Below are 10052 nucleotides of genomic sequence, written 5' to 3'. Positions count from 1 at the left end.
TCCCATGCGCCTGGTCGTGGCCAAGATGCACGCCGCCGGCCACGCTTCGGCTTCGGGCACCCTCTCCAACCATATTCCAGTCGTCTACACTCTCTAGCTCGCTCTCCCACAATCCCCGTGATCTGATGCATGCATGGAGCTGGACTTCCTGCGGCACGAACTGGCCCACTGGCGGCCGTGGAGCTGACGATTAACCATTCACAGCTCTGACCCAGACGCCCCGCCCCAGTCAATCCCTGCCCTGCGCATTACGGCCAGCGACGCCCACTCCTTCTAGTAAAGCCGCCGTGCTTGCCGAAGACGCCTTGAAACTCTGAAACTCCCACTCTGCTCCCTACTACAACCTTTCGCTCTCTCTTCTCTCCGTCTCCTACCCTCCCTCAACAAGCCCCCGACCCACGCAGTCGCCAGACTCGTCCCCTCGTTTGCTTGCCATCCTCGTACACCCTTTTCTCCCAACCAACTCTCCGCCGACGACATCCCGTACCCCTATACCCATCCACCAAAACCCGCCGGCGATCACATCCACCGACTAAGCCAGCTGCCTCTGGTCCCACCCACCGCCCGAGACCTGGGCAGACCCTCGACATCATACCCCGAGCCAGTGTCACCTCGTCCCTGCTGAGCGTGTCCTGCGAGCTTTAGGTCCGCTCGCGCGGCCAACCACTCTCGACCTCCATCCTCACCTCTCCTCCCTCTCGCCACCATGTGGTCCTCGTTGCTCTTGCTCGGCGCCGCCGCCCTGCCAACCGCCGTCCTGGCCGGCGACACCATTTCGACCAACGGATTCAGCACTTGCATGACCAATGCCTCGATCCAGGTCACCAAGATGGACGTCACCTACAACCGCAACACCAACAAGGTCGACTTTAATGTAGCAGGAGAAAGCACCGAAGAGCAAAACGTCACGGCCTCGATAGAGGTCTCGGCCTACGGGAGGGTCGTATACAGCAAGACGTTTGATCCTTGCGACAATGACAATTATGTCAAACAACTGTGCCCAGGTCCGTATTCGCCAATCCGCGACTCCACCCCATCCAGCTAACAAAGCCCAGTCCCCAAGGGCACCTTTGCCGCCTCTGGAGAGCAAGACATCCCCAGCAACTATGCCTCGGAAATTCCTTCCATTGCCTTTTCCATTCCCGACCTGGACGGAACCGCCAAGATGGAGCTCAAGCCCGTCGACGGTGGCGACGACCTGGCTTGTATCCAGTCGACCGTCACCAACGGCAAGAGCATGAGCGTCGACGCCGTCACCTACGTTGCCGCCGGAATCGCCGCCGGAGCCCTGGTCCTGACGGGCGTGTCAGCCCTCGGAAGCGCCGGTGCCGGTGCTGGCGCAGGCACTGCCGGTCCCAGTCCCAAGTTTGGCGAAGTCATGACCTGGTTCCAGTCCATGGCCATGGACGGCATGATGAGCGTCCAGTACCCGTCCATCTACACGAGTTTTTGCAAAAACTTTGGCTTCGCTGGCGGTCTGATTCCCTGGGCGAGCATGCAAAACTCGATTGACAATTTTCGTAAACTGACTGGCGGCAACCTTACCGCTGCGAGCTACGACTACCTCCGAAACGCGACCCTGGTCCACGCAGACTCGAATGGAAACGTCTACAAGCGCAGTCTTGAGGCGCTGTCCCTTTTTGCCCGCGATTCCCTCGACTACAGCGCCAGCAGCGAGACCAACGACACCACCTCGTCCAACAGCTCGAGCTCGAGCAACAGCTCCGACGACAGCGAAGTCATGGAAATGGTCAACGGCATCAAGGGCTACGTCGAAGAGCTCAGCATTCCCTCGGCCAACATGTTCATGACGGTCCTGTTGATTTTCGCCATTGTCATTGCGGCCATTGCCGTGGCCATTTTGCTGTGCAAGGTCATCCTGGAGACCTGGGCCCTGTTTGGCACGTTTCCGAAGAGGCTCCACAACTTCCGCAAGCGCTACTGGTGGCTGCTGGCCAAGACCATCACCAACTTGATCCTGCTGCTCTACGGCGTGTGGGTTCTGTACTGCATCTACCAATTCACCAACGGCGACTCTTGGGCGGCCAAGCTCCTGGCCGGCTTGACTCTGGCCATGTTCACGGCGGTGCTGGGATTCTTTGCTTGGCAAATTTGGTCCAAGGCCAACCGCTACAAGAAGCTCGAGGGCGACGTTTCCGGCCTGTTTGAGGACAAGGAAACCTGGCGCAAATACAGTTTCTTCTACGAAAACTACAAAAAGGGCTACTGGTGGCTGTTTGTACCGACCATTGTCTACTCGTTTGCCAAGGGCTGCGTCTTGGCCGCCGGCGATGGCCACGGCCTCGCGCAGACGGCCGCGCAGCTCATCATCGAGGCCATCATGCTGGTGCTGCTGCTGTGGTCGCGGCCGTACACGCTCAAGTCGAGCAACGTCATCAACTGCATCATCCAGACGGTCCGCGTGCTGTCGGTCATTTGCGTCCTCGTCTTCGTCGAGGAGCTGGGCATCGCGCAGACGACCAAGACCATCACCGGCCTGATTCTGATCGTCATGCAGTCGGTGCTCAGCGGCGCCTTGGGTATACTCATCTTCATCAACACCATCATCGTCTGCATCAAGGAGAACCCGCACCGCAAGAAGAGAAAGGAGCAAGGTGCGTCCCTACCCCCATTTTTCAACCCCAGTTTCCTCTGTCACCGTCATCCGTCACTAACATACCTCGCAGAAAAACTCCACCGCGACCTCGACAACCTGACGCCGCTCGACGCGCGCAACTCGCTGCTCATGGACCCCACCGAGTACAAGGGCGCGCGCGGCAGCATCATCGCGCACGCCAAGGGCTACGACCCGGTGCCCATGCAAGAAGGGCTCGCGAAACCATCACCCTCGCCCTCGCCGTTCGCCGGCGCCTCGCCATACGGCTCGGGCACGCACACGCGCAGCACGTCGCACGAGAACCTGCTGCACGGCGCGGCGCCCATGCCCGACGACCACCATGCGCCGAGTGGTGGCGGCACCGATAGCCGGAGCAGGTCTCCGCCGCGGGAGCGCGCGCCGCGGTTGCCGGATATTGAGAGCGGCGGTAATGATATGCAGATGCATAGTTATCGATGAGATGAGGGGGGGATGTTGAGGGAGTGGGTGAGGGGCGAGAGAACGTGAGCGAGTCAGAGAGTGAGCGGGGAGGAGAGAAAGCGAGAGTGTGAGGGAGAGAGAATGAAAGGGGTGAAAAGGAAAGGGATTTTTTTTTGATGGCATTGCTTGCCTGTCTGCCGCCTCTGCTTTTTTCCATGGGGGGTTTTTTTCGTTGTTGTCGTTGTCGTCATTATCTGTCTGATACCTCCTCCCACCTACCTGCCTATTTACTGGTCAACCTTAGTTGCCTCCATATTTTTGTCCTTTTCCCGTTTTTGGAGCTTGTGCATTCATCATCGTCATTGTCGGCGTCATCGTCGTCGTCGTCGTCGTTTATTATTCCACCACATTCCATTGCGACCAGCAAGCAACACTTTGTCCATCTATCTGTTTGCGTCGTCTGTATGCAAGATGCGATGCGTTTGTCTCGTCTCGTTGCTACTGCCTCTCTCTCTCTCTCTCTCTCTCTCTCTTTCTCCCTTAGATCACCTTGCTCTCGGCCACCTCCCTCGTTCTCTTCCTCTTCTTCTTCTTGTCGTTCTTGGGCGTAGACACATTGTCTCTTAATCATTGAGCGGCGTATGTAAAGTAGGCAGCCAGGCAGCTAGGCCATTGGATATGTTATTACCTACCTACCTACCTATCTATGGATGTATGTAAGTATGTACCTTGAACGCTTTTGCTGTGCTGTGCTGTGCTGTGCTGGTTTTGTTGTTGCGGTGTAATGTGTGTGTGTGTCGTCTTGCCCTTATCGTCCCTGCCTAGGTTTCCCCCTGCGGCCCCCTGACTTGGTTCCCTTGTAAGCAGCGGTGTTACCCCTGTCCAGGTCCCCCCCTGCCCTTGCCCCTGCCCCCCCTGATATGAGGGCGGTTGCCAGCGCACTATCCGCGCACCCGCCCGCCCGCCCACCCGCAAGTGTCCGTTCACCCCTTATTTTCCTGTCCTGGTTGAACGCGTCTCGTCTCGTGCCGCGCTCCGTCTCGTCTCGTCTCGTGCCGCGCCGCCGCCCACAGCATATGTAGGCTTCACTCAGTTATACTTGCAGCAAGCACGTCTGTCTGCAACAAAAAAAAAAAAAAAAAAAAAAAAAAAAAGAACTTGATCGTTCCGTCTCGGTATTTGCCTCCTACGTACCCACCCACCCACCCACCCACGACCTGCCCGCCCATCATCATCATCATCATCATCATCATCGCTGCACAGACATGGCATCATTTGCGTTGTACATGTATCAAACATACATCGACACGTCGTCTCCCCCCCACGCACGCACGCACGCACGCACGCGTCCCGTAGAGGAGAAAGGAACAGACGAAAAAGGGAGGAAGAAAGGGAAAAAGAGACGATACCGGCGGCCTAGAACACCCATACCCCATAGCACACCACGCGCACCTTAGCGTAGCCTACCCAGCCCAGCCCAGATAAACAGACAAAACGACACGACACAGCATACCACAGCGAAGCCATTTCTTTCCCATTGCATTTTTCGCCCCGTCCGTTGGTGAAAGGGAATGAACGCCAGACGCGCCAGACCTGGACCCTGAAAAGAGAGGACAAGGAAAAGAAAAGGAAGGTTAGGAAAGAAAGTAAAGGAAGGAAAGGAAAGAAAAGATCAGCGACACGTTCTGTCCATCGACGACGTACACTCACTCCACTCAGACAGCCGTGCCCGGCAGCGGCGGCGGCATGGCCATCTCCTTTGCCTTTTCGGCCTCGAGCTTGCGCAGGTCCTTGAGACTGCTTCCCGCGTCAGCCCGGCTGCTACATCAAATCTGCGTCCAAACCAGAGGGAGGGGGAGAACAAACCTTCGTGCCTTCTTCAGCGGCACGCCCAGCCCGCCAAACCACTTCCTGACGCCGCTCGTGCGCGGCGACAATGGCGGCGCGCCACCGCCGCTGCTGATCACCGAGGGCGTCGTGGGCACCGGCGGCATGCTGTTGACGCTGCTGGTGCTCTTGCCGCCGAGGATGCGCGGCGTGCTGGGGATCTTTTTGGGGTGCTTGCGCGTCTGCTGTTGTCGCTGCTGCTGCTGCGGGGGCGGCAGCGCCGTCGTCTCTGCTCCGCTCGACGTATTGGGGCGGCTCGAGTCGGCGCCGTTGTTATTGTTGTTGTTGTTGTGGTGGTGGTGGTGGGCACCGTGGCCGGCGGAGGCTGGCCTGTCGGCGCCGTTGGACAGGCCCGTTTTCCGCATCTCGGGGTTGCTCTTGCGCTTCATGATGAAGCTTTTCGCTGCCGCTGCCGCCGCCGCCGTCGTCTTCGGCCTCTCCGCCCCAACCCCAACACCGACACTACTGTCCGTTTTCAGCGCCGCCATCTGCACGTCGAGCTGCTCTGCCTCGAGGCCATCCGACCCGTTGACCAGCCGCAACCCCTCATCGCGGCGGCCGTCGCCGTCGCCGTCAACCAACAACAACTCGTCTTGCACCTTGGGCGCATACCGCTCCGTATCCTGGCACACGACGACGAACCAGCCGACGCGCTCGCCCGGGGCAATCTGGTCGCGCAGCTCGGTGAGGGCGGCCCACGCCTCGTTGCCGACGCCGCGGCTCATGACGTCGCCGACCTCGACGCCCAGGCGCACCTCCTCGACGACGTCGGCGACGTAGGCGTACGGCTGCACGTTGCCGCCCGGCGTCGACAGCGCCAGCTCCGGGTCGAACTGCTCGATGAAGCGCAGCTTGGGCAGCGCCGTCAGCTGCTGCGGGTGCAGCGCCTTGAGGTTCTCGTACAGGCACTTGGTCGTCGCGGGCGCCATGAGCCACTCGGCCGCGGCGTCGTCGAGGTTTTGCAGGATGATGTGGATGCGGATGAGGTTGCGCGGCCAGCGGAAGCCGTGGAGGAGGTAGGTCGGCATGGTGGTCGCGGGATTGTTGTGTCGTCAATTGGGGGGTCACTGTGCTCGAGTGGAACGGACGGCGCGAGGAGGGGTACGGTGGGGACGAGGACGAGGGCGAGGTCGGATTGCGCCTGGCGTTTGTCCAGCGACAAACCGCCGCAGCGGCGCCGTATAGTGAGTGATGCGCTGGGAGGTGGGAGCACGAGCGGGTGGTGGCAGCGAGGAGGGCGACGGAGCTAGCGGCGGAGTGGCAGCGACTGGAGAAGCAAATGTCGCACGGCAGGTCGGCGTTGGCGTGCGTGCCTGGTTCTCAGCGTGCCGAGTGGAGAGGAGGCGGTGGGCGTGTAACGATGGATATCGAGGGACAGTCAATGGGGTCAAGTCGAGGTGCAGTTCGTTCAGTATGGTGGAGGTGATCGGCGAGGGGAGTGCGGGAGTAGCAGCAAGGGTCCGATCCGATGAGCTACCTAAACCTCCGCCACTGTCTGTACCTTAGATAGGTAGGTAGCAAACCATACTCCGTCTCCCAAACCTTTGGCTGCCGGCGCATCCGCGCAGCTCGAGCAGCCTCAGGCCCTCAAACCTGCAATTGGCCGGCGTGCAACGTCGAAAGTGGCGTGTGGCAGCATTATTGTTGCTGCTATTCTTTTCTCACCTTGCCCCCCGCCAGCCCGCTTGACTGGGTACCGTACCTTAGCTGCCGCTTTTTCCCCTGGCAGCGTGCGCCTGGGCTGCCCATGATCCCGGTCACGTCCTCATTGCGGCGGCAGCGGAGGGGAGCATAGCATTGCCACGCTGAGGGGCGGCTGGCTGGAAGACGTGCTCACTGTGAGTGCGCCTCTCCACCACTTACTTGGCTGGTGTTCCTGAGCTGATGTCGACCGGGACAAGGACTAGACGGTGTCAGGGACAGACGACGCTGGGCATACGTCAGGCTGTACATCAGCCGCCGCCGTGCCTGTGGTGGATAAATGCAACCGTGGGTCTCAGTTCCTTGCGCTGGGTGGACTGGTCTCTCTCGATCCCATGACCACCACAATTGACCCCATCACTACACGTAAAACGGCGTCTAGAGAGCGCGCAATCATTGCTCGCTGGGATTCCTCCCATCATCCCGTTTCTCACAAGGCAAGACATGTCTCAAATTCAAAAGCAGAAGCGAACATTCAAGCACCGCACAAGCATTCCACAGTCCATAGCCAGGCCGTGCATTCCTCCATCACCACTCCGTCCAGACACCTCCAAACGCATAGCAACAGCCCTCCTAGTCAAACCCGCCGCGCGCGCCGGCACCCGAGTCCATGGCCAAGGTTTCCTCCCGCTGCGTCAACGGCCTGGGCGGCGGCCCCATTAGGCAAGTCGACGCACTCCCGTCTTCTGCCGCCATTCTAGTGTCGCACTATTCTCTCTCTGTCATTCTTTCGGCCGAAAGCAATCGCGACTGGATTGCGGCGGCGGCCTCGTATCGCGATGCGATGCTGGCGTCCGCGACCATAGCTTTTGCACGAGAGAGCGAGGAGGGGTGCGGAGGTGCGGCGCTGGAGAGAGAGACTCGTGTGGTGTGGGGGTGGGGTGAGCGAGTGCAGCGCTTCTTGCGACGCCTGGTGTCCATTCAAACTGGGAGTGCGGATAGTGCTGATGGGGAGAGATGCTAACCAAGCAAGCAGACCGCGGTGCTCCGCTTCCGAAAGGGAATTCAGCTATGTATGTATGCATACTCTTGATGTTGCAGCGTTGCTGTCCAGTGATGCGCAGCTCCTTTCATTTATCTACACACTGCTCTCGCCTCGCCTGGACACACGCCCAATGCCCTATGCGCCGTGCTCGTCCCTTCATGCCGCGGGTGTCAAACCTGCCCTGTCTGCTGTCACCGTTTGTCAAGGAGCATGGCATCACACATGTCATGCGAGAGGGTGCCGAAACCACGGCTCGTCGGGTCGCTTGCAAACAGTGACATCACAATCGCAAGAACCACAAAGGACGGCAGTAAGGTAGTAGAGGCTAAAAAAAATAAGTTAAGATGGTGGTATATAGCGAAGAAGACACCCAATTCCAATCCAAGTCTGTCACTCCCCTTCTCCGTCGTCTGTCCTGGCGTAAATCATCAAAAACGCCACACAGCTCGCCTTCGTCCGATGATACCGCGCCAGCGCGTCCTTCGCCGCGGGCACCTCCTCCTCCTTCTCCCCTGGCAGCACACCAGGCCTCGCCGCCCCCTGCCGCACCGCCTCCCTCGCCGCGCCGCCCATCTCAAGCAAGTCCTCAAAAACATTGACGTGCTCCACCGGCCCCGCGCCCAAAACCCACGTCTCAAACGCCCGCATATCCGCCACGAAGGCGCGCGCGGCGGGGTCGTCCAACTGCGCGGCCGACAGGCTGTCGAGCGGGTTGTAGAAGAAGGCGGCGGCGAGGCGCGCCAGCGTCGTGAAGAAGGATGCGGCGTCGCCGCTGCGGCCGTGCCGCCCCAGCGCGCCGAAATGGGGTTGCAGCTGCGAGTGGTTGTAGAGCGTCTCGTTGATGACGAGCGCTTTGGCTAGCCAGGCTGAGAAGGCTGCCATGAGCTCCGCTGTTGAACTCGTGCTTGTGCGGCCTGCCGCTGCGGTTGCGGGGCTGCTTTGGCATGGGTACTTGGTGGGGCCGGGGCGTTCGGGGGACGCACAGCGGCGCTTCTCTGGGATCTGCGGAGCTGGCGAGTTGGGCTTGCAGAGAGATGACGCAGCGGCGAAAGGGGGACTTTCGGGGACGAGTATCTCGTGTCGAGTGGAGTAGGGGTAGGGCGGAGGAGAGGGCAGTTTTTCGATTCCACCGGGGGTAACAAAACTCTTGTCGAATATCGATGGGGGGAAAATCCCTGGTGTTACCGGTGGAGGCGGAGATTGCTGTCCGTATTGAGGTGGTGCAGTTGCATTGATGGAGAGGCCCAAATCGCATCTGTCCCAGTCCATCAAAACTGCCCCTTTGCCGTTGTACATTTCCGAAAAGTCGAGCTGAAAATCGACTAGGGACTCCGCATTGCTTAGGTGTTGGGAAACCGTCCGAAGGCCCACGCGTGCGTAATCGCTGGGCTTTATGAACAGGCTAAACTCCGACGTCTGCGACAGAGACTGAAAGGCGAGGAGGATCTTGCGGGACGTCGAGGTACTTGGGCGCAGGCGAGGGGCTTTGGTGACGGGCATGAGGACGTGGCCTGGTGCCGAAAGGCTGAACTGGGTCCGCAAAACATGTCCGGCGTTGGAGAGACCCGCGTCATGAACTTTGGGTGCAATGGCACCAATATCGGTTGTTCTGAGGTCGTCAACCTTTAGCGGTGGGCTACTCTGTGTAAAAAACGCCTTGACGGGCAGCACGAGAAAGAGCTCCCTCCGCTCGTCGCGGCCAGATGTCCTAAAAGACACATTTATAGAAAAGCGAAGCAGAATCTGCTGACCGTCGAATCCGACTTTGAAAGTGAGTCCGGGATCGTTCTTATTGATAGGCGATAATGAACCAAGACTCTGAATACCATCAACACTGTCCTCCCACACCGCAAAGACTCGCTCGTTGACAAGATCAAAAAATCCACCACTCATGTTGATACGATATGAAAAGGACAAGAGAGAATGTTCAGACAAAGCAAAACCAAGCACGAAGACACAGGAATCCAAATGAGATCAGAGAGCTAATGTGATGATACTTAGGACTAAGTGCTCCAACGATGGGCGCTTCACTCGGGCAGGCCGGTTGTCATCCAGAAGTCGAGGCGGAAAAGAAGCGAGCGCCGTCACCAGACTCAACAGAGGGAGTTGCGCCGCGCAGGTATGCCTATCGAGGGTAACCACCGCAATGGCAGCCAAACCGCTACGAAGGATCCCGGGGACAGTTCACAATGTATCGTAGGGACGCGAATCCAACCGCAGGCAACGAACCGGACCGCCGTGGAAAACCTCTGGGGGTAGTCAGAGCGCAAAGCGACAAGCCAACTGCCGCAAATGACAAGTCAAGGAGCAGTCGACGACGTCAGAGGTCGACGACCGAGCCGCCGTCGAGTGTCTTTGGGAGTAGCCTGTGCCGCGTCAAACCAGACCGCCACAGAGAAAGACCCCGAGGTGGTTCGATGACCAGGGGGAACCGAAGCGCAG

The 10052-nt window shown here is 59.2% G+C and overlaps 3 protein-coding genes across 3 annotated transcripts; 1 reads left to right on the top strand and 2 right to left on the bottom strand.

The window, feature by feature from the left end:
• Nucleotides 1-706: 706 nt before the first annotated feature.
• Nucleotides 707-3076, top strand: J3D65DRAFT_605810 (uncharacterized protein; the record flags this gene model as incomplete). The annotated part of the gene is made up of 3 exons (XM_066798376.1): nt 707-1004; nt 1056-2615; nt 2688-3076. The coding sequence occupies 3 exons, from the start codon at nt 707-709 to the stop codon at nt 3074-3076; spliced, it is 2247 nt and encodes a 748-aa protein (XP_066652682.1).
• Nucleotides 3077-4253: 1177 nt separating this feature from the next.
• J3D65DRAFT_634979 (uncharacterized protein) lies at nt 4254-6361 on the bottom strand. Its single transcript, XM_066801269.1, has 2 exons — nt 4904-6361; nt 4254-4834 (listed from the first exon to the last, which is right to left on the bottom strand). The coding sequence occupies exons 1-2, from the start codon at nt 5950-5952 to the stop codon at nt 4753-4755; spliced, it is 1131 nt and encodes a 376-aa protein (XP_066652681.1). The 5' UTR covers nt 5953-6361; the 3' UTR covers nt 4254-4752.
• A 1604-nt stretch (nt 6362-7965) lies between these two features.
• J3D65DRAFT_77726 (uncharacterized protein) lies at nt 7966-9651 on the bottom strand. The gene has a single exon (XM_066804183.1). It carries the CDS (start codon nt 9501-9503, stop codon nt 8001-8003), a length of 1503 nt encoding a protein of 500 aa, XP_066652680.1. The 5' UTR covers nt 9504-9651; the 3' UTR covers nt 7966-8000.
• Nucleotides 9652-10052: the final 401 nt, after the last annotated feature.

This window comes from Phyllosticta citribraziliensis, assembly GCF_038025025.1.
Source record: "Phyllosticta citribraziliensis strain CPC 17464 chromosome Unknown J3D65scaffold_10, whole genome shotgun sequence".
NCBI lineage: Eukaryota > Fungi > Ascomycota > Dothideomycetes > Botryosphaeriales > Phyllostictaceae > Phyllosticta > Phyllosticta citribraziliensis.
The sequence above is the reverse complement of the archived record's forward strand: the minus strand, read 5'-3'. Positions and strand labels throughout refer to the sequence as shown.

Coding starts and splice junctions, on each gene's coding strand:
- J3D65DRAFT_634979 (XM_066801269.1), bottom strand. CDS start 5,952: ATGCCGACCTACCTCCTCCACGGCTTCCGCTGGCCGCGCAACCTCATC. Junction 4,835..4,903: donor CCGCTGAAGAAGGCACGAAG/GTTTGTTCTCCC, acceptor CGCGGGAAGCAG/TCTCAAGGACCTGCGCAAGC.
- J3D65DRAFT_77726 (XM_066804183.1), bottom strand. CDS start 9,503: ATGAGTGGTGGATTTTTTGATCTTGTCAACGAGCGAGTCTTTGCGGTG.